The 24,816-nt window shown below is 36.4% G+C and overlaps 1 protein-coding gene across 8 annotated transcripts in view; it reads left to right on the top strand.

Annotated features, from left to right (window-relative positions):
• Positions 1-24,816, top strand: part of Syt14 (synaptotagmin 14) — a 213,434-nt gene that overhangs the window by 150,668 nt on the left and 37,950 nt on the right. For all 8 annotated transcript variants that reach the window (XR_012439004.1, XR_012439005.1, XM_074048409.1 and 5 more), the window contains 2 exons: positions 9,965-10,236; positions 14,735-15,184. Coding sequence is in view for 6 of the 8 variants with exons in the window: in XM_074048409.1 (XP_073904510.1) it covers positions 9,965-10,236; positions 14,735-15,184 (722 nt within the window). In the remaining 2 variants the exon portion in view is untranslated. The remainder of the gene's footprint in view (positions 1-9,964; positions 10,237-14,734; positions 15,185-24,816) is intronic.

Genomic DNA, 24,816 nt, shown 5'->3' with positions numbered 1-24,816 from the left:
GCTCACTGTTAAAGACCGTGTAGCATATGTGAGGCCCTGGATTTGCGCTCCAGCACTACAAAAATAAATAAATGGAGCAACCAGTTGATCAATAAATAAATGAAATCAGTCTTACGTCAAGAATACTAGTAGGAATTTCCTATATGTCATCTCATTTAATTGTTCAAATTATTTTGGGACCAATACACCCTCCACCATCCCCTGGAAGAAATCCCAAGTCATTTTCACATTTATAATATCATCCAGTAGATTATTTTAACTACTTTTGGGGGGAGGGGTGGAAGTGCTGGGGCTCAAACCCAGAGCCTTGTGCATGTTAGGCAAACTTTAATTCTAAAACTTTGGGCTGTTAGTTACATCTCTCAATATCATCTTCTCCTTGATTTCTTAATGTTGAAACAAACAAATAACAGCAGCCACAAAAAACTGTGAGTTCAAGAGTTATGAATACAGAGGTATCACTGCCCTGCCAGTCATGTTGAAGAAATAACTCTGCAACAATTATCTTGCCTTCAATTCAACAAAGAGTTTTAGTATAATTATGTTTTAGCAACTGTGTTGCTAGGCACTGCAGGTACAAAGATAAAAGAGTACCTGCTCTCACAGAAAGCTCACAGTTATAATAGCACTGTAAATGATAAAAGCAAGGAGTGCTGTAGAAACACTTAGGAACATTTAGCCCAACATGTATGCAAGGATGTGTTTGTTTGAGATGGGTGATGCAATTGAGAAGAATAGGAGAGAATGGGTAACAGCTAAGCTGATTCTTGGAGAACAGTATTTGAAAATACCTAAGGAAAGTGGGGGAAGGGAGCTGTGAAGGATATTCGAAGGATATTCCAGACAAGGAAGAAACATGTATGAGAGGCGTCATAAAGGAGCAGGCAACACTGAGGACACTGCAAGTACATGGCTGAGACTGAATTAAGGGGTGTAGGAGCTCCAGGGAAAAGGCATGATAGTAGTGAAGAAAAGTGAGATGAAGCTGGTTCAGGAGCTTCATGACTGAGGTTTTGTTAAGAGCAGGGTAAATATTTAGGATATTATCCTTAATATGATGTGTAGATATTTAAAGATTATAGAACTGGCTCCACAGAACTGTAATACTATGTAATAAAAAGGTATTTCATCCCTGGAGCTTGGGTACAATGAGGTCTTGGACATAATCAAGGATATAGTTTTTAATATGACACATGAGCATACGGCCTTAGTCTCATGAGTATCATGAACTAGTCAACTATATTAACCTACATCTAATTACAAAACACCTAGTTCCAAAACACTTTCACTAACACAGTAAAGGAGGTCATAATACTATCATCACTATAACAGTCTATAGCTTGTAGGGAGCTTGAATTAGAGCCTGACAAGTATATGGTAGGGAAACATCTGGACACTCTTGATTTAAGAATAATATGAGTAAGAATTGGAATTAGGAAGGGAGATAAGACATGCTGAGCTCAATTGTGGAAATTCTTAGAAATAAATAGAAAAGTTAATGATAAATGTTAAGATTTTCAGTTGCTATTTGGCAGCAACAAATATTCACTAAGTATCAGAGCAAAGAAATGGAGTAAATGCAGTGCTTGTTCAATATTGGAATTTTTCAATGTGAGAGTTCAACTTGGAGCCTATAGAATGTGATTCTGCATTTTAGAATTCATGATATTTGGTGAACACCTGTGGTTTCAGGTGTTAGGGATATATGTGTTTTCAAGCCCTAGAGCCATGTGGAGTGACACCAGCCCTCCTCTCCTCTCCCACCTTCCCCCCAGTCCTCACATCCAGCCAGCTCATTAGCAGTGGCCCAATAAATGAGACCAACTTTTATTCTGGGAAAAGTTGAATAAAAAAACTACTAGGAATTCTGTCACTGAAATTTTTCCTTCTCTGTTATCTTTCAGGGCCACCCTGGAAAGGGACTGTGATACCAGAACATTCCATTTACAGTGGTGTTAGCATATCACTACAGGCTATTTCTTTTCACCCTTACTTGGCTAGTGCTAGTGTAATTCCATCTGAGGCTTCAAGTGCAGGTTAAGCAAGAGAAGACAGGCATAACTATAGCACTCACCTTTGCCTTCCTTCCTGGACTTTTTATAACTGAGTGAGCTTGTCATCATCTACTTTATCATGGACATGCATTGCTACCTGGTGTCCCTTGATCCTCCAGTTAGTGTCTCTTTAATGCTACTTCTAAAAAAAAAAAACAGAAACAAAAAAGCACTTTTCACTTTACTTGCTGAAGTGAGTATGATCTTGTTTCAAAGCTCTAAGGGTCAAGAAATGAGAGGCAGTGAGTTGATTTTTTTTCACTCAAAAATTTAGATGTGTTGAATATGATTGTACTGGAAGAAAGACATTAGCTATATGTGGAGTTTGGTTTGAGTCAGGGATTATTTCATGCATGGTACAAAAATAATCTGAACCCTGTTTTCTAATAATGTGTGTTTGAAGGTACAAAAGAACAAAAGATAATACATATTTTTAAATCTAGAGGTCTTCACTGCAATTCTATCATCAGGGTTTCCCAATGATACTTTTTAGCATCACAACCTTCTTAGAGACCATTTGAGCAACATTTGGTTTTCCATGTGTCAAAAGTCAAGTGTAGCGCTCCCTCCACTCTCTCCTTGATCATCTGGATAGACTTACCTTGCTCTGGGCACTATTCACTTTTTAGCTTACCTTGTAAATGGGTATGAATTGTATATTCAAATACATAGTGTGCTGCTTTAAACTATAAGTGAAACAGAAGGCTTGGCTAGTCTCCAACAAAGAGATAAGGGTTTGTCAAAGACTAACCTTTTGCATCTCTGGGTCCTCAGGTACTTTATTGAGGTGAAAAGCCCCTGTCTTTTCATTAGATTTAGTTCTCGGCTGTCTCACATGTGTATCTTACCTAGGTGATTCATCCCTCACCTCTTCTACCCTTCTTGTCCTAATAACTTGCTGTCATCCAGAGATGAAAATGGAATGTTGTGGCAGTAAGGTCTCTGCTGAGCAGAGTGTAGCACAGAACTAGACTACCTGTTTTCCTGATGCAGAACAGTAAAGGTATTGCTGGTCTTGCCAATAGGAAACAATCTGCTAACTTTGGTTCTCTTTGGATTGTTATGAAGAAAAAAAAAATACTAGCTAAAGCATCATATCAAGTATGAAAAATGTCTTAATTTCCTCAATAAGGAGACTCCATCTGGAGTGGCAACTGCAGTTGAAGTCATCTAATTAATTTTAAAGTAATCTGCTGTCGTTTTTCAAGCCCATTAATTTTTACGGTGGCCCAACTAGAGAAGGCATTTACCAAACCTGTAATTCTCACCCCTCTGCTTTCCCTTTCGGATGCAAGTTTGGAGTCCACTAATTACTGAGGGTGCACATTCTAATTATAAACTCAAGAATTGGAAAGGTAACAGCAAGCTGATTTCTTAGCTTCATTCTTACATATGTGATGTTATCTGGTGCTATTTTTGTAGGTTTGTTTTTAAATTTTACTGTCTAATTGTTGTGTAGAAATTCAACTGCTTTTTAAAATACTGATCTCATACCCTGTGACCTTGCTGAATTTACTTACTAACTCTAATAGATTATCTCTGAATTATTTTTGGTTTTCTACATCATGATCATCATCTGAGAGTAATAACAGTTTTGTTTCTTTCTTTCCAATCATTTTACATCTTCTTTTTCTCGCCTTATTGCACTGGCTAGGACCTCCAGTACATTGTTGAATAGAAGTGGTGATAACAGGCATCCTTGTCTCATTCCTGATCTCAGAGGTAAAACTTTCAACATTTCACCATTAAATATGATGTTTGCTGTGGGACTTTCATAGATACCCTTTAAGAGATAAGGGAAATTACCTTCTATTCTTAGTTTGTTCAGAGATTTTATCATGACTGGGTAAAAAATTTTATTGAATGCTTTTTAAAAAGCTATCACAATTACCATAGTACTTCTTACCTTTATTCTTTCAATGCAATGAATTAGCCTGCTTAAATTTTGAATGTTAAATCCCCCTAGAGTAATCCGGCATTCCTAGTGTAAATGCAGGTTGGTTGTAGTACAGTGCCCTGTTTATATAACTCTGGGTGTGGTTTGCCAGTATTTTGTATAGAAGGTTTGTGTCTATGTTCACAAGAGGGATTGGCTAATACTTTATTTTTCTTATAAGATGTATTTTTCAAATCCTGGTGTCAAGTCTCTGCTGACCTTATGAAATCATTAAAATGTTCTCTCCTTTTAATATCACCTGAAATACTTTGTGTTCAGTTGGTGGGTTTTTGCCTTCCTTAACTGATAAATTTACCAATGAAGTCATCATGGCCAGGCATTTTCTTTTTGGGAAACTTTTAAAGTATGAATTCATTTTCTGTAATAGATATTAGATTATATAATTTTCTGTTTGTTCTTAGATTAAATAATTATTTTGCAGAGAATTCTATTTATTTTGTAAGATGTATTTCATTGTATCTTATAGGTGATACACGATTTGATTTGTTCACTTTAATCTCTTCACTAAGGTGATACCTATCAGTCTTCTCTACTGTAAAATCATCTTTTGTAATTAATAAGTAATTTGTGAGAAGACACTTTGTAACTATGTACATACCCCATTTCTCCAAAATTCTTCAATATACTTACTTTAAATGGACTCATGGTTTCCCCTTTTGTTCAGAGAATTATAATTCATTCCTGTAGTTATTTATTTTGAAGCTCAGGTTATTAGTGGGATTTGGCTGGTGGGAGTAATTTGTCCCTTTTTACTTGTCCCCATCATTGTATGAACATGTCTTACTTCCAGCATAACCAGTTTTCCTGCTTACCTTGTACTTTCCCTGACCTAGCTCTGGAATTAGCCTTTCTTTGAGGAATCCTGGTTCCTTATAATGGGGAGTAGACTCAGAAACCAAGATCTGGGCACTGGATATGCTCACTGAGACTGAGGTAATGATGTTCTCAAACCTCAGTGGACATGGAACATGTATGTATTGGCATGTTTGTAAGCATATGCATACGTGTAAGTTTACACTATATTTACTTTAGGTATGTTAAAACTGTGATCCCACATTGATAACTAATTCTAATCTAACACCGCAGAGTTGGGTCTAGTTTTTCCCTTTCCATGTTTGTCATTCCTTCTCTAACAGCAAGAGACCTGGCTGCATTAACTGAAATACATTCGTTGTTTGATCAGTCCACACTTGCCTTTCCCACTTGTGGATGTCCCCAGAGCTCTCAGAACAAGGGCTCTGATATCCTGTGTTGGATGCTCTTGGCACCCTATGTAAGCTGACGTCTGCTTGAGTTTAGCACCATGGTCCAAGACTCCTTTTCCAGCAGAGTTGCCTTCCTTGCCCCATTTGGACTCTAACACAACACCCCAGACTACCCCCACCCTTGGACACCTTCCCAAACCTACCAAGTCTCTGGTTTCCTGTCAGGACAGCTGTCTACACAGATGCATACCTTACCCTGACCATAGTCTGATACTCTTCACCAGGTAACCCTCTAGGGTAAGCCTCCTTACCCTAACTAGGCTTTCACAACCCACAACAATCACCCAGCTTCACGACTCTTACCTTTCTGAGACTGTGTCAGGTTGCTCCCCTTCCCTCAATCTGTACATGGTCCTTACATTATCGACATCTGTTGTCCTGGGCCAGGCTGCCCTACATAGGGAACTCCTTGTTTACTGTACAGAGGCTCTGACTCCCTCTTTGGGCCTTTCTTACCCTGGTTGGGCTTTAGCCCACTGTGTAGGGCTGCTCCATTTTCCTCTTGTCATACTTGAGCTCTTATACTTCACTTCTGTCCACTCCCTGAAATGAAGGCCCTTCTTATCTCCCTTGGACTTTGACACTGCTGAGCTGCCCAGCTCTCTATATGGACATGGGACACCCTTTTCATCTCACTTGGACCCCAAAATAGCACACCAGGTTTCCCAACAGATAGACATTTTGTTTATCCTCCTTGGACCTGACATGCTGCTCTGGGCCACTGCAGCTTCCCTTGCTCTCACCTGCACCGACCCTTGCCTTCCTCTGCCCTACCTGTAGCTTTAGGACTGAAATTTTCAAAGTGGGAAAGACAAGGAGAAAACTCAACTGTCTTTTGAATGTCTATAGGGTTTGAAATGTCCTCTTGTTTTAGTCCAGACATTAATAATTGATGCCATCTTTTTCTTCCTGACTAGTCTCTTCTAGTCATTTTTCACTTTTATTAGCATTTCCAATGAATTGTATTTTGGTGTCCTGATGCTTTCTAATTTATGCATTTTTAATTTATCTTTCTGCTCTTTATTATCTCATCCCTCCTACTTTAGGTTCAGTTTGTGGTTTTTGTTTAACTTCTTGAAGTGCATGCTTGGCTCCTCATTGTTTATCACTCCCCTCCCCTGGCATATGCTCTTAGACCTATAAATTTGCTTCCTTGGCTTTAGTCACATCCCACAAGTATTTACACAGATTATTTTAATCATTCTCTTCAGTATATTTTGAATTTTCAATTGTTACTTCTTCTTTGATGCATGGGTTATTTGTAGTATATTAATTTTTATTTTTGTTTAGTTTTCTATAGATTTTCTACTTATGTTTTGTTTGTGATTTCTAGTTTAATTCCATAGTGTGGAATTAAACACAAAATGTAGAATGTTAATGTGGTCAGTTAACGTTCTCTTTATGCTGCTAATTTTATAAGATGTGTTGAGCCTTAATTTATTATCCAGCTTATAATCGGTTTTGGCAAATTTCCACATACACTTAAAGGTTAATTCTGCAGTTGTTGAATATTCACTATTTTTTAGAGCTCTCATTCTCACCACTATCTTAAAATGTAAGGTTAAGAGCTCTGGGTCCTGTTCAGTGTATGTATACGTGCGAGTTTTTCTAGGGTAAGAAAACACTTCATTTTGTTCTTTAAGTGCTGTGTAGTATGAAGTTGGAAAATTAACATGCTTAGGATGTATCTATGCTGTATCCTTCTATTAGTATATCATTTCCATAAAAATAAAGGTGTGAAATTAGGTAGTAAAGCAAGAACTAAAGTAATCAGAGTGCATCATTTGGTGTTTGATAGTCGTATTAGAAAGTTCTTAAAGTTAAATAATATAAATCATGTCAGTTTGCAAAATTATCTTTAAAATTGTTCAATATCAGTTAAATTTAAGCCACTTCTTATTATTATACTGTGTAGATGGCCCAGAGTAGTCAACCTGAATAAATAGAGATTATTGCAAAAGTTTAAAAAGGGGAAATTTTTATGACTGTATATTTTTTTTCTTCATATGTGCATACAATGTTTAGGTCATTTCTCCCGTGACTGTATATTTTAATGAATTTTTAATTCCACATGCATTTGGTTGTTCTCAACTTTGAAAAGTGAAATAGAAAAGTAAAGTGAAAGTGTGGCGTTATTATTATTAAAACTTTGGCCAAAATAAATTATATATTCCAGTTCAAAGCTCTAATATTCCCAAATCTAGAAAATAGCAGTGAGGTCTACCCATTGAGCCTACTTGGCATCTTTGAATATCTCCTACTTCTTTGGTGTCATTTGTGTGTTAATCACTGGATCAAGAGTCACAGTAAATCTAGACAAGAGCCAGATAACTGAAGCTCAGCTATGAAAATGTATTAGTTGACTGGCAGCAAGGCAGGGATCTAATACGAAAAGGCAAATTATATCAAAGGAAATTATACCGTGCTGGTCACAACAAAAGGAAATTTAGAGAGAAATATTATTGTAGAACAACTAATGAGAAAAAGAGCCGCAGAGAGAAAAATATTCTAATCAGGATGAAAACTGAGATCAGATCGTCAAATTGAAGGATAAGGAAGGCAAAGATTGGATCAGGTTTGTCTTCCTCCTTCCTGGAAATCCTGCATTGTTCAGGCATCTATTCTTTTCCATATAGATATGATCAGTAAAACAAACTCATCCATTCCTTCAAGTTTTCCATGGCTTCTGATTACCCTAAATTGATTGTGGTAATCCATTTGTCCTATGAGTGATGGGTTTGGAACTAGACATATGACTCACTTCTGTCCAATGAGATCTATGAGCAATATGCTAAGACTTCTGGGTAAGATCACCTCTGTGCTCAGAACAAAGGTAAAGGAAAATGTAGTTTGCTGACTTGTAGAATCACATTGGGAAATTGTTAATTGACTTCATACTACAGTAAGTATTTAGGTATTACCATTTAGTTTAATTCAGTGGTTGATTAAATATGCATCTTACAGGAGGATGTTAATGATTTATAAGCTGTATCATTTGAGGGTGTATGTGGAAACAATAGAAAATCCAGCTGTTAGATTGTTTGGGATTGTTTTTTTTTTTTTGTCTCGGCTATCAAAATGTGTAGCTACTTTGTGATGTTTCAAATAACCAGACTTCTTCCATTTTTCTGCTTCTCCATCCTTAGCTTTCATTCTTGTTCTTGTTACTTCACAGTCACAAGGTAGCTGCTGCACTCTCATGCAGGATAAAGGGGAAAGGCAAAGGGATAAAGGGGATGCCAGTTGAGTCTTCCTTCTTTTATGAGAAGCACCAAAGCTTTCCTGGAAGCCCTGCTATGAAATTTTCTGTTTAGATCTCATTGGCTATAGCCTAATTGGGATGCTGCATGGGAGAAGTCCAGGGTGTAGCTGGGGTTCAGTCAGCTTGCTAATTGTGCCAGCCACACATTTACCTACCCCATTAAATGGATTAAGACAGATAATTGACTAAAGCAGCTTGTCTCTTAATATTCTGGCACTGCATGGTTTTTTTTGGCTTGCACTTGTATTTAGTGTATCTTTTCCAATTTAGCTTCAACTATCTTTTCTCTGTATCTTTTTTTGAAGCTAGTGTATTAGAATCACTAAGACACTTAATTTTCCTTATTAAAAATTAGGGCTTCTGATCAAATATGTAAATTAATGCTAAATTAATACAAATTAATAGCTTTTATTTAAGCCAGGCATTATGGTAATTTTTCCATGAGGCTTTTAGTTTTTAATGTAAAGTTTATCCATCTTAAGAAGAATAGAGAAGTATTTGAACTGAACTCCATAACAATTATAATACAAACAACCTTTATCAGGTTCCTTTTGAGAAAGGAGATGCACAGTCCATTAAAAATTGAAGTGTTTAAATTTATTATTTAATACTGCATTCAGGATTTATCTACATAGCCTTAGCTATTTTTAAATTGTATACTGGGCTCTATTAACATATCCCCCTCCCACTCCATCCTTGCTCACAAATATGCTTAGTCTCATTGACATAAATTATTGAGGTAAAAATTGAAAGGATCAGTTAAGAGTGGAAAAAATGTGTTTCACTTCCTGCCAGAAGCAGAAACACCTACTATGGACCAGGTAGAGCATGCTTTCTAGAAGTGAAGAACACAGAGGCGAGGGTGCCTTTGTAACAGAGAAGAGGCAACTCAGCTTCCTAGCACATGAGGACTGGGCCTGGTTCATACTGTACCTCACTTTCAGATTCTAGATCCAAGTAGATATAGAAAAGCAATTCTGACACTGTTGAGATGAATGCCAGTATAAGTTTATCCTAGCAACTGAAGAAAATGCATGAGATTTTTGTGTTTGTTTTGCCTACCATGTTTTAGTTGCTTTGGCCAGAGAGGCTACAGACCAGCAGGAAATAGATGATGTGTATATGCCACTGGGGTTGTTTTCAGAGAGAGAACTAAATAAAACTTATTTTATGGTCCATAACAGGATCTCTCTTAGTATATGACTTTCATTTTTCCTGATCTTATCACACAGGAGGAGAGGAGTGGGGAACCAGGTTGTTTTATTTCTGCACCTGATCCAGGCAAGAAGAAAACTCATTTAGTAAACCTAACAATTACGTTGCCACAACATTTTAATCCCGTTTTTAAGTTATTTACAGTTATTATAGAGTGTACTGTATGTTGGGGCTAATTGGAAACAGTGACCAGATTCTTAATTATTATCAGGAAACTGCATTCAGAGAATGAGAAGAACACCCCCACTGGATGAATTGCAGCCACCACCATATCAGGATGACAGTGGTTCTCCCCATCTCTCATGTACACCCTCAGAAATTGGGGACAGTAAATGTGAATTTTCCCACTGCAGCAACAGTCCAAGATGCTCATATAACAAGTGCCCAAGTGAAGGAAGCGCAGGTCATGAAATAGAAAGTTTTCATAACAAAGGATGTGAAGAAGATGTTCCAAGTGACAGCACTGCAGTCCTGAGCCCTGAAGTAAGTAAAAGCACACAGAAGCTTGGAAATGAATGTTACCTGGAGGACAATCATCCTGTGCTTTTCCTCTAGAAAAGAAGAGTGGGTGCTCTCTTATGCCTTCAGAGCCTATCGTACCAGTTTCTATCCTTAATCTAGTTGTTATCCAACAAACTTACAAGGACTGTCCCAGCTAGTCGTCAGCTCCCACCCCCACAAAGGTTGATGGGTAGCTACAGATGGGTTGTTGTTATTTAAACTTATGTACATTCTGAAATTGTTACTTTTTTCATTCATCTTGAGGTTACTGTTTATTATTTTTTATTTTATTTTGGATTTTTTTGTATTAAGAGGTTACTCATTAATGTTTCACTGGCCTTTGCATTTTCATTTTATAGACAATAAAAGGGGTAAATGCTGATCATTACTGATGAAATTTGAATTCATGGTATCATGCATTCAGAGTTCAGAGTGATTGGTTGAGTTCAAGTTACTTTTTCGGAGCCAAAATGTGAAAATGACAACAAAAATAATTTTCATGGTTTCAAAGTATTGCCAGGTTCTTAAAAGAATTTGTTTTAATCCTTTTAAGTTTTTTATGAAAATGTAAAAATAACTGGGGGTTTTCATAAAGCAGTATGTTTTTAAGATTTGCTTTCCTTATAAGTTCTGAATTGCAAGTTTTTACAACTTTTGCTAAAGAGCATTCAGTCATAAGGTAGTAAGTCTGTGTTCTTACTATGTGAATTTTCTGTTTTGCTGTCAAAACTAAGTAAGGAAGGTAGTTTCTCAACACAAGGAACAATTAAGCCATAGCTAGCATTGCCTGAGGGGAGTTCTAGAACTTTAAAATACACTTTGTACCTATTACGACTTTTCCAGTATGTCTAGCTTAATATCTGACCTAGAAGAAAATTCTACACTGATATTTTAAGTTTAGTGTGTCAGTATTTCATGGGTTTTCATGAAGAATGTTTCTTTTTTTTCTTTCACCTAAACAAATTTGAGGCAGCTGCCTTGTGTTTTTGTAAACTGTGTAGTCACCAAGTTAACACTGCAGCCAGGATTAGAGCATTCTACCCCAGTTATGCTAGAAATTTTGCCATGAGCCTCATGTAGTCAGCTTATTTAATTCTACCATTTATACCTTTAGGAAGCTCTTATTTCTGTTTTATAAATAACAACACGAAGACTCTGGGACAAGCATTTCCCCAAGTACAAGCAGCACTTAAAAACAGTAACTTAAACCCAGGTGCTCTTAACAGTGGTAGTATTTTGCCCTGTTGATCTAAATTGTTGCAAATGAACTTGTTTTGATGCAATGTTACCCTCCAAACATACCACTAAGCAAGCTATCTCAGAGGATTCACAGCCCAAATTAAGATGCTTGAATTACACGTGTGCTGGTGTGTGTGCGTGTATGTTTATTTTGGGCACAAAGTGAAAAGTAAGAGGAGTAAGACAAGATAGGCTAACATACCTCAAAGAGGATGTCAGTAGACACAGGTAGCAAACCACACTGTGTGATTGTGGCTTGTGCAGTGCCCATGAATGCTGTCACACTTTCTCTGTTCCATCAGCATTCCTATTTATCATGTGGTAACAGGGACCAGAGTTGAGATTTGAACAAGGGTACCCAGAGCCAACAGCACACACTTGTTTTGTGGGAGAGATTTAGGGGCAAGTATACCTGGCAACCACTTAAACTTTCCAGTTAGCCTGTAAAGCAGATATGAGCTTTTATCTGCGTTTCCTAAACAGAATGTGCAGTTGATAACGATCATCCCAGAGGCCTCATGGTTATGGCTTGGGCCTTCCATCACTTTCTATAGGGTTACCATCATATTTTCCTTTCTTTTTTAGCAATATTAGGGTTTGAACTCAGGGCCTTGCACTTACCAGGCAGGTGCTCTACGATTTGAGCCACACCCCCAGACCTTTTCTCCTTTAGTTACTTTTCAGGTAGGGGCCTGCATTTTTTGCCCAGGGCTGGCCTCAGATCTCTACTCTCCTACCTGTGGTCTCCCATGTGACTGGAATCACAGGCCTGAGCCACCATGCCAAGTCGTTCCATCATCTCTGTGTAGTCCATCTATCTTTGGCATATCTTATAGGTTGTTAGTTTAGTTATTATATTTAATATCTCATGAATTCTACCTGTGTCTCCCAAGCTGCTTCTTTATTCATTATCTGTAGTTAACTATAGTTTCATATATCAGAAACTAACTTGCTGTCTACATTAACACTTCTTTTGAATTCCTTCCATTCTACTTGTTTTTGTGTCTTTTATAGCATCATTGAATATATTTAAACAATATGGCAAGTGTACTTTACATAAATACTTAGTTGTGATGTTGATAGCTTATGCTAGCCTAAAATTCTCTTTTCAAGTTTTTTCAAGTTTTATTTTGTGCCCTATAATAGATATTATGTATCAAATAGAAAATTCTTATTTTTGCTCTTGGTTTAATCCAGGCTGTCGCTATCTTCGAGCCTATCCACAAAGAGGACTCAACTGACAGAGAAAGGGCTGTGAAAAATTTCATGGCAAGGAGTCCATAAACTCTGTTGATGACTTCTTGCTAGCTAAAGGTTTTCAAAACTTTGGTCCAGGCACCTTGAAAGAGGAATGATTATTTTCTTACTGCCTTCTTGAAGAATGCACATAGTAGCTTTTATCCATAAAGGTTCCACCTTTTCACCCTGAGTTTCATAAGAATTGTTAGAATGCTCAGAAAAAAAAAAGAAAGAAAAAAATGAGGGAGGCATTAGAGAAACAAAATTCAGAAATAACTGTCTAGGACCTTATAAATATTTTATTTCCTGAAAGTCCTTGATATCAGAAGATTAGTTTAGAAAATATTTCACTGAAAATACAGACATATCATTAATATCTTTAATTACCAATTGTGTTGTTTTATTATACATTAAAACAGATTGGTCTACACTATAAACAGACCATGTTAATCCTGATTTACTCCTAGTGCATTAAAAACTAAATTTCTATGAGAGTTTGTTCTTTTTTTTCCCTATACATTATATATACCAGGTACTATATAAGATTTATAGGGCCAAAGACTCATGCCTTTTTTGGCTCTTTTCTGTGCAAAGAAGACTTCCCTCCACTAAAAATAGGGCCAAGCACATAATAAGTGCCATTGTTAGGGTTTGTGTTAGGCTGCTGTAATAAAGAGATATACCTTGTAAATGCACTGGGAGAAAAACATGTAAGTTTGTTTCCCTTTCATGTCACAACAGTCTAGGGTAAACAGGCTTTGCTTTCTAGCCTCATTCAGGGTGCAGTTCCTTCTTTTGTTATTCTGCCATCACTTAGGGTATTGTCCTAGTCCTTATAGTCCAAGGCAATGCCTCCCTGTGTCTAATGTGGAAAGGCAGTGGAAAGGATACGTACTGCTTTTAAAAACTTGTCCTGGATGTTTCACACATGAGTCCCCAGACACATCTGCTGAGAAGGAGGCTCTGAGGTTATGGTATGGCCTCTTTTGGGCAGGGTATCTCCAGCTAAAACTTAGGGCTTTCTTTTGAGCAAATGGAAGAAAAAGACTGCAGGTCAGTGATAATCACTGTCACAATGGGCACTAAATACAAATATAGAAAATTTTAGAAAATTACAAAAATGGCCCACTTTTTAAAGTGAAAATAATTTAAGATTTGTTAAAATATTTGAAGGGGCAAAGTAGTCTAGTTGAAAGGCCTGAAACCTGGCTTTAGTATCATCAGTAACTAGGTGAAACTCCAAGTATATTCCAGATGAATGCTGGGAGGAATTTGAGACAATTGCAAGTAAAACGGATACAGTCTCTTTTAATGTCATAATTAGTATGCACAGTGTTAGTCTTCAACTTTTGAAATGTGTGCTCTGCCTTTCAACAGTAATTAGTATTGGAAAATAATACATTGTTTCTGAATTCTTAAAAATTGAAGTAAATATGAGCTATGATATGGGGAAATACATTGTATTTATACTGCCATTTTTCACATTTCCATTGGTTTTAAGTCTAGATATGTATATGTTCTGTTATAGAGGGGGACATTTTAAAACAGACACTAAAAATGGAATCAGATTTTTCTACAGCATTCTACTTTATGTCCTCTTTCTCTCTAGTCTAATGTTGAGCCTCCAGTCATATTGTTTTATGTCAGAAGTAAAATTTAGTAGCTTCTTTAGTACTAAAGGAATAGAGATACACACTAAAATATATTTTAAGTTCTTATTTATAAAAACATCTAACTTTCTCAAAATTGTGATAGTGAATATTACATTCTAAATACATCTTTTTATAAGAAGTTTCTAGTTTAACTTACTGCTTACACCACTCTGGCCCTACAGGGTTAGCTCTTGATTGTAATTGACTGTTGAATATTATACTATCTTTGTGACATCAAATGAAAATAGTTTTTGCAGCATACTCCTCTAAAGAAATATCAGGCATTTATTTACATACTAGATTAAATAATAGAGTTAAAAACTGAAAACATTTAAATTTGCTTTTCTTAGGATATGTCAGCTCAAGGATCCTCTTCACAGCTTCCTAAACCTTTTGATCCTGAGCCAGAAGCTAAATATGGCACACTGGATGTGACTTTTGACTATGACTCACAAGAACAGAAGCTTCTGGTAACAGTGACAGCCGTCACAGACATCCCAACATATAACAGGACAGGTGGCAACTCATGGCAAGTACACCTTGTTCTTCTACCTATAAAGAAACAGAGAGCAAAAACCAGCATTCAGAGAGGACCTTGCCCTGTCTTCACAGAAACATTCAAGTTTAATCATGTTGAGTCTGAGATGATTGGAAATTATGCAGTGCGGTTTAGACTGTATGGTGTACATCGCATGAAAAAAGAAAAGATTGTGGGGGAAAAGATATTTTATTTAACAAAATTGAATCTTCAAGGGAAAATGTCATTGCCTGTGATACTGGAACCTTCTTACAATCATTCTGTGAGTATTTCATCAAATAACCTGGATACAGTTTATGTTCATGGTACATAAAACACATAGTGCAAAAAAATCTGTAATCAAGTCAACTTTCTCAGTCTGTTATTTACATGGTGATCATACCTTTACAAAATACAAAATGAATAGGTAGTGTAATCTCTTCTTTAAAAGTTACCCTTGAAGATAATACATATTTTATCCTTCACAGAGTTCTAGTCCAGGGTCTTACATGTTTGTTCCTTTGTTGTCTGTGTATTAAATGGTTGATTACATCATCTGAACTCCTTATAGAATTTATCATTTTCTTTTCAGGTTAATACTAGGTAACCTGAGCTAGTATTAAGAGCTATCTATCCCCCTAATTTGCTGTATTGAAAAAATTATTTGGTCTTCTAGACAAAGTCAGGATTGATTATCTTTCACTCTATCATAAAATGAGTTTTTAAAGTTCAAAAAAATACTTACACCATTATGCTTTCCACCTTTTTTTTTTTTTTTTCCGTACTTCAGAGTGAACTTGGCCTTGTGCTTGCTAGTCAGGCGCTTTCTGTTTTCTGGTTTTTCTTTTTTGATTGTGGGTAGGGTTGAGACAGAGTCTCACTGCAGCCCAGGCTAGCCTGGAGTTTACAATGGTCCTGCCTCCGCCTCCAGTGTGCTGGGATTACAAGCATGCAACACCATGTCCAGCTGCCCTTCCACCCTTTCTAAAAGAAGATGTTAAAGTATTTCCGGGATAATACTTATGCTTAGGACCTGTAGTTTTCTAAATTTTATTTTTCCAAATTGTAATCGTTTATATCTCTCTCTCCATATTTTTAACAAAATTCCCACAAGGCATTGTAGATGACAAGAGAAATGTCTGCACTATTTATTTAAACCAGGAAGATATATTGTTGTTTAGATTATGAGAATATCTATAATGGGCTATACATGTAAATTATTAGTTATTCCTTTTGCTATATTCAATAAAAAGGCTATGGTTATGTAAATACATAGATTTTTGAATAGATTTAAATTTTAGAATAGAGGAATAATACTTAGGTTTGCTTTTATAATGTTTTAGTCTTGTTTTAAAGCATATAAATGTGTAATCATACATCTATGCTAAGGTCTTTACTTGATTTATACCAGGCAGCATCTGATCTTGTGGGGCCTTCACTCAGAGTCAAATCGTACCATTTTAACTATGTGGTTTCAGCATCTTTAAAAACAAAAAGGTTATGGTAAATATAGTATATCCTTATGGACTTGCAGGATAAGATTTAATGTTTATTGGTAGAATTGATAACTTGATATTTTTAAACTTCCATTTTGTGGAAGTGCCTTTTTAAGTGATATCAGCAGTTTATAAGAGGAGTGAGAGAAATAAAATGCAGGCAGTAGTTTCTAGTACAGTAGGGGGAGTATGAATTTTTCATAAAATTGAAACTGTAAGTATTCATATTATTTTAAAACTTCATTATTTGGTCTTAGTGATCACTAGCTTTTTTATGGAAAGTATAACCTTGTATAGAAACACCTGACTTGAGTTAGAAGAGCGACCGTATCATGAAGAGGTATGCATTTTATATTGTTTATTTACCTTGAATCATCTGTTCCCAGTTCCATATTAATTGTATTCATTGCCCAAAGAAAATGAAGCTGCAGAAATAATATGGTCTTTCTCTGCTCAAACTAAGTAATTTCTGTATTCACCAATTAATATATGTGCTAACTTATAGTTACTGATTCTATAATATTTTTTGCCAAGCGGGATAATAATTGCTTTTTGTTGTTGCAGCTATTTTAATTCTTTTTTCATATTATTGTCGTACTGGGGTACTTTGTGACATTTACTGAAGTTCTTGCAATATACTATAGTTGAAGTCACCCCTTCCATTATTCTCCTTTATTCTCCCTCCCCCCATTCCTGGAATAGTTTCAGCAGGTCTGATTTTTCCATTTTTATACATAAATACGTAATATTTCCACCATATTCGTCCTCCTATACCCTTTCCTTATACCCTCCCACTTGGACCAACCCCCTGACAAAACCTGTTTACCTTCCTGTTCTCTGCTTTTGAAAAAAGAGATTTTTGCTTGTTTAATATAGCTACACAGAAGTTTCATTGTGACATTTCAACATATTTATGTATTACAATCCCAATTGGTTCATCCCCTCTATTTTTCTCCTTTCTACATTAGTCTCTTTCTTATGGTGATTTCAACAGGTTTAAAAATTCTGTATTCATTCTTGTATGTCCAACAATATTCACCTCCTTTCTTCTTTTACCTTCTCTCTATCATTAGTGACCTCCCCTTACAGCCATGATAGTAATTTCTTGGGAGGGTTTATGAGAAGGAAAATGATGGATAAGTAGTTTCTAAGGTAGTGTTTAAATCTAAATAAAGCCATCCATCTTCTGCTCTTAGAGAATGTTTTCTCTGCATTGATACACTCCTCAGATTTAATAGCTTATGTTTAGTTGCTCTTTTCTCTTACTTTTCTTTTTTTTCCCCATCTTCTCAAAATCTTTTTTGCTTGTTTTACAACTTAACACACCATAGTTGTGAAGTTAACGCTCATAATTTTATTAACTATAATATTGCTAGAACATATGTATTGATAGAACATATGTGGTGGTACACACCTGTAATCCCAGCTACTGAGGAGGCTGAGGCAGGACAAGTGCAAAGTTCGAGGCCAGCCGGGCTGTGTTGTGACTCTAAGCTTAGCCTGGGCAGCTTAGTGAGAACTTGACTCAAAATGAAAGAAGTGCTGGAAATGCAGCTCAGTGGTCAAGGGCTTGCCTAGCATGTGTGAGGCTCTGGGTTCAATCTGCAGTACCTCCAAAGCAAAAAGGAAAGAATATATGTATTTTCTGTACATGCTATACTGTTAGTATTCTCTTGGCTTAAGTTTTAATATTAGCTGTATGGAGAAATCTTGTTATTACAGTGTACTTGAGTAAGTTTGGCTCTAATTTTATAAGATATCAGAAGTACATCCCCAAAAAAAAAAGGTACTTTCATATTTTAGCATTTATTCTAGTAGTGTTTGAATAATTAAATATGATTTTTGTTGCAAGAATATTAGCCTTTTGGCAAGGGAAATTTTCAGTTCAGCCAAAGAATTTACAACATTACATTTAAAAACATACTTACAGTTTACAGTTTATTTTCATGGGTGATAATAGGAAAATAGAATTCTATGTATAAAATTTAGTTTCATACCTAATTTCTCAGGAACTGATTGAATCAATACATTGAGAGAAACAGATCAGTACCATCAAAATGACTTTCTGAGAACTAAGCAAAGACTTTAACTGAGAGTGCGATTAAAATTTAACATGAAATAAAGATATAGTCCGAGATATGCCTCTTGACCATTGCATGATACTGAGTTGAAAATCATGAGCGCTTTTGACTATCTAGGTGTATAAACTTGGTAAATTATCCAGTTATTTTGGGCATCAGGTTCTCATTAATAAAATGAGAGAATTAGACCACATGATCTTTAAGGCTGTATTCATCTCTATTATTCTCTGGTTCTGCTAATACGTATTGTAAAAAGGAGTTAGTTAGCAACAGAAATGAGTGAATTTCAAATGAGTTTAATATGTTAATATGACACACTTTGTGGTGAACATTTATTGTTTTCTCATTCTTACATATCTTTTCAACAACTTTCTAATGACTGGGGAAGTCTCAGTTAATATATTCCACCTCCCTAAGATGAGCTATAAAATCTACCTTCTCAGCCTCATGGGCAGGTAGCATCAGCTTTGTGACCTAGATTGTGCTACTCCTATTCATTTTCAAAGAAGTACACACTACACGCCAATCGTGCTTCCATGAAGCTGAAGGTGGAGGCCTCTGGAGGTCAAAGACTATAGAAACCCTAAAATGGCTTGGCTGGTTGCAGAAATATTATTGTGCTGGGTCAGTCCTTGACACATAAGAGTCATATGGGAAGAATACAAATTCCTTCACCAGACCTGTTCTGCAGTATGATTTTGCACTTGGTTCTTAGAGAAGCTTGGCCACTAACTTGATTCTCTGTTTTTCCCCATTCCTTTAATAATTTGTCATTCTACTTTATGAGTCAGAATTGGCTTCCTGTGTTTTCAAACAAGAACCCTGAAATAGCCATATGGTTTAACATTTCCTTGCCTTAGTCATTTCTTAACTCCATGCTCAATAACTGCAATGTCAGTATTGTCAGTTTCCCTTCCATCCATGGCATATCAGTCTCATAATTTTAATGTTCTCATATACTTGATTTTGTTCATGTGGCACTCTTTCTTAATGTAGATCCCCCAATTACTTTCTTCACTTGCATTGGTCCTGTATCACTTCCTGTACAGTTGCTTAAAATAGCCTTTCCCTTTTTATTTTATGCAATTTTATTTCTCATTTTTTAATATTATAAAGCTTATTTATGATTTATAAAAATGAAACCTATCATTTTTCTCTCACAAACATAAACACAATTCATCCTATACCAACAGTACTCAATTAACATAACCCAGGTAAAGGTGGCTAGCTGTGCAATAGTGACCATACACATTATTCCATTCTCAGAGTGTATGAATCTTAATTAAATCCTTGGTTTACTATTTGTAATTCCTGTGGTTCCAGGTGGGTTTCCATGCAGCAAAGCTGATAGTTAGCAGAGATGTGGTGTGTTTTTTTCTTGGCATAAGGTGTTCTAAGTTGGCCGATGAGCTGCTCCTCACCTCTTTTTGTAGACAAATGGTTCTCAGAGAGTGATCCCTGGACCAGCAGCATCAAGGTTGCCTAGGAACTTGTTACAGGTGCAGCTTCTCAATTCCTGTCTCAAACTTACTGAATAAAATTCTCTGAGGGTGGGCCCAGCAGTCTGATTTAACAAGCACGACAGAAAATTCTGATGTACATTGAAATTTCAGAATCACTTCTCCTGACTGAAGTTGTAAACTATGGCTTGTGAGCCATATTGAGCATGTGCCTGTATTTGTAAGTTCTGCAAACTGAATTTTTTTTAAACTTTTGTATAAACAGCAAAATGTTTTTTGATTCTAAGATGTCCTCATAACTACCTACTCCTAATATTACTCCTGTGATTATTATATTACATGGCAAAAGGAGTTTTGCAAAAGATTAGGGGATTTCAGTTCATGACCAGCATGCACAAAAAGTTAGTGAGACACCCCCATCTCAACAAGCAAGCTGGGACTGGTGGTGCATGTCTCTGATCCCAACTACATGAGTAACAGTAGGAGGACCACAGTTCTAAGTCAACTGGGCAAAAAGGGAGAGCCTGTCTGGAAAATTACATAAAGCAAAAAGGGCTAGAGGTGTGGCTCAGAGGTAGAGCACTTGTTTAGCAAGGGTGAGGCTTTGAGTCAAACCCTAATCCCCCCTAACCCCCGAAAAAAGGGGGAGGACTTTAAGTTGACCTTAAAATAGTGACTGTGTGGCCCTGAGCTAAACACATAATCCCTTCAGAAGCAGAGTATTCTCTCTGGTTAATAGCAGTAGCATAGAAGTTCAAAGCATGAGGGGGATTTGATGTTAAGGAGAGTCCACATCACTGAGATGCTGGTTTAGAACCTGACAGGTAACTAAACTGATACCTCCTGAGTCAAAATAAATCTTTCCTCCTTTCAGTTGTTTTTCTCAGGTATTTTGTTACAGCAACAGAAAACTAACACAGAGAGACTCTAAACCCTCAGGAGCCTATGGGGTTGAAGATACAAGATAGTCATTTCCAGCCCATGGAGGACAGAGCTGAGAAGCTGAGCTACAAAGGTAGCAGCAACCTTAAGAACCAAATGTAAAGTATAGCCATCACACACACTGTCAAAACTCTTAAGTGGATTCTTGTGGCACCCAGAAAGTCATTTCTGCTGGACAAAATGGCTCAAAGAGAGGGGACTAAAGGTGCAGCTCTCCTCCAGTGAGTGCAAGACAGTGTCTGAGGGATGGGATACAGCTCCATGGTAGACAGTTTGCCTAGCATGCCCAAGGCCATGAGTCAATCCCCAGCACTGGGGTTAAAAAAAAAAAATCTGTGATAATTTTGGTTTATTTTCTTCAGGGAAGGATGCTAGTGTCCTTCATTTGAGAGAATGAAGGAACTGAATGTTTAGTATCCAGAGGGAATGGACTTTAGCTGTCTGTGTTATCATTGAGTCTATCCTGTTCCTCCTGGCTAAAGCCTGCCGCACCACCATGTTGAACTTAGATGTGTCTGTGTGACTTGCTTCTGTCTTCGGTTTACAACCTCTTAAGAACCAGAATAATGCATGTGTGGAAATGAACTTTCTCTCAACTTTGAGGAGTGCCGAGCCTCCCTTGCCAATGTAAAGTAGATGTGTTATGTAAGCAAAAAGTAATCCACTATTGTATTGAGATGCTGAGAATTTACAGTTATTTCTTACCACAGCATAATGTAGCATGATGGAGTTGCTCTTCTGAGTAGGTGTGTAAATCTGTGACAGAGAATCAGTTGAAGCAGGGAAACTGACTATAGTTGCCTTCTGAAAGAGTCAGATTGCAATTTGAGTCCCTGGGAAGCAGGTGCTGAGAGCTTAGTGTGCCACCTTTAATTAGAGTGCTTTGGGGAATCAGTCCTTTGTGAAAGAGGGAGAGGAAACAGGATTGTGCAGGAGGAGACATGAAGCTGCAGGGCACGCCCAGTGATAGCTTCTTCCAACCCTTCAGAGTTGTCCCCAGCTGGGCTAAAGTAGCCCAGCCTTTAAGCCCTCACTCAATCAGTCATTCCTGGATGCAGGCTGTCCTGTAGAGTGCAAGGGTGAGGCACTTCTTTACAGGTGAGTAAGTTCCTGAGTAGGCTGGCTTATGAAGGTATCTTCCCACAGACTTCCCAACAGCTAAGGCAAGGTCTCTTCATTGGTAAGTAACTTGACAGTGTATGACAGTATCCACCACAGGTATAAACATGCACAGTATGAAAATAGTGCTGTGTTTGCTTTTAAAAATTGGAAGGTGAACATAGAGTAGATATGAGGAACTATAAAAATGCTAAATCCTAATATAGTTATGAAAAACTATCCCACTTCCTTATTTAACTGAGAGTATTATTAGACAATAATCTCCCTATGAGGAAAATTATAGAGTTTAAGTAGTCATTTTATTTTTTATTTTATTAAATTTATATAAAGTAAAATGGATTTTAAATAAAATGGCTACAGATTCCTTTGCCTCTTTATACATATTCATAGAATGGTGTCTACTACATATTTATCTAATAGCAATTTATGGGTGGTAAAATTCAGGAAGAATTTTTTTTAGTTCCATATTTTTGTTTATTTCTGTATTAATTGAATTCTTTATAATAATCATTGGTTAGTTTTAAAAAATAGAGCCAGAAAAGGCCAGAGAATTTAGACCATAGTCATTTTGGTCAGGATGAATAAAAAGGTAAGTCTCAGCTAGATTCTTTAGGAGAGCAAAGAGATGCAAGGACAAGGTAATAGTGGAAAGCTTAAGTTTTCTTAGGTTCTAGTAGAGGGTACTTTATATGAGCATAAGTGCCTCCTTCATTAAATCTGGTTCCATATCACATTTCTGTATTAACACAGCAGTTCTTGAAGTAGAGAGAACTCATAAATGGGGAAGAGAAGGTCCTCAGGAACTGCTAGATTTAAAGATTTGACAAAGGAGAGGAAAGGTAGAAAACAAAAAGACAAAGTCACAAAATGAAATGTCTAGGAGGACAAAATATCTGTGAGGATGACATGAGCTCTATAGAAAAATAATTGCTCTTTTTCAGTATTTTTAGAGGAGCAGCATTTGAGAAAGTAGAAGAAAATGTTGCTTCCTGACCTGGAGGCACTTGGGGTTTGAGGGAAGAACCAGGATGAAAAGTCAGTAAGGGATGACATCTGCTCAGAAAGAAATGGGTTTCAGTTAAAGTGAGGGGCTGGGGCTTCAGAGCAGAAACTAAAATTCTGGAGGAGTTTATCATAGATTGGAGTACCAAAAAGGCATAATTTATTTTTTAAAAATCCTGGAAAGGAAGATAGTCATGGGAATTTGTGTTGGTGAAGAAATACAAAGGCTAGTAGAATTAATAAAGTGGAAGAGATTACCAACATCAGCCTTCATTGCTGTGCCAAAAATGTCAATCCCAGATGTACTCTGAGTCTGCTGAATCTCAGAGCTCACATAAAGTCTAATTTGAATCCCACCTTTGTAGAAATTAGATTGTTTCTAATGGAATTTAAGCTATACCTGTCTCTGTGTACTCCAGATCCATGCTGGTTATTGCTGCATAAATGTTCAGTGGGTTGATGGGTGAGTAGGTGTATATTGTGCATGTTATCACCAAATTTGTTGCCTCGAGTGCTTATTTTTGTAGCTAGTCATATGTTCTCTTATTGAACTTGTTTTATGACTTTCTTTTAGATTTTAAGCATTGGAAAATATAAAGACTTTTACTTATATGGTGTTTTTCATAGAACCTAGAAGATAGATGAACACTTATTCAATTGACTCATCAAATTAATTTGAGTAAAACTGGTTATTCTTAAGTTCTTACTCAGCTCCATATGACAGTATTCCATAATAAATGTCAGTATCCTTAAAACAGTCTTAACACAAATCTTTTACGACCTGGAATCCAATAAGCGTGCATCTCTGGGTACTTAAATAGAAACTCACTAGGAGTTATTTTTAAGTTAGAATTGGTTAATTAGGCACATAGATGTGTTTCATATTTCCCTTTCAACATGTAATGCCAGCCGCCTGAGTGATCAACCTTTTCATGATCACCATCACGATGATCTTATTGTAGATACTTGTACTTTCAAACTTTAACTTCTACAATCCCTGTATCTTAAAAATTGCTTATTTTTTGTTAATGGATTGAATTAATTCAGCTTGATATTCAATTTGATATTCGATTTTGAGCAGCATATTCTGTAAGTACACTGTAAAAAGTATAACCATAGAGCATAAGGAAATAAAATGTGCTTCTCAGAAATACCCTGGAAAGACACACAACATTCAAATTCTGCGCAGTAACCATGATTTTAAAAATCATTCCTTTGGAGGAGCCCAGATCATAGATATTGAACACATGACCTCTCTGTCATTGCCAGTAGCTGTGAAATTAGATTTTTTTTACTCTATGAAAGCACTTTTATTACATCGCATTAACCTGTTCACAAGGGTGTCATGGTTAAGTGAAACAATGTGGTAATAACCTTTGTAGTAACTATAAATATTAGTTGTTATCCTGAGATAAAATAGGCATCCTTAATTTAATTTGAATAATTCTACCATTTTCATGTACTCATGAAGCATATATGATATCATATGTTATGAAAAATGATTATTTTCTGTCCCTATGTTTCTTAGACCTAGAATCAGTGGACAGTTTGTTCTATTTTAGAATTACCTGATATTGCAAAATCGAGCATACAATTTGTATAGAAAAAGTTGTATCTCAGTGTTTCTATATTCAACAATAAGAATAAACGTTGAACTGGTTAGACTTTAATTTGGCTCATTTTTTAAGGGACTAATAATACCTGTAGATTAACATAAATAATTTGCATATCAGGAGTTTGTAAGTAAACTTAGGCTTTTATAGTACAAAAATTTACTCTCTTTGAACAGTCTCTTTCAAATCTTGTTTCAATAAT

This window comes from Castor canadensis, chromosome 11 (genome assembly GCF_047511655.1).
Source record: "Castor canadensis chromosome 11, mCasCan1.hap1v2, whole genome shotgun sequence".
In the NCBI taxonomy this organism is placed as follows: Eukaryota; Metazoa; Chordata; class Mammalia; order Rodentia; family Castoridae; genus Castor; species Castor canadensis.
Note: the sequence above shows the minus strand (reverse complement) of the source record. Positions and strands in the feature narration are given on the sequence as shown.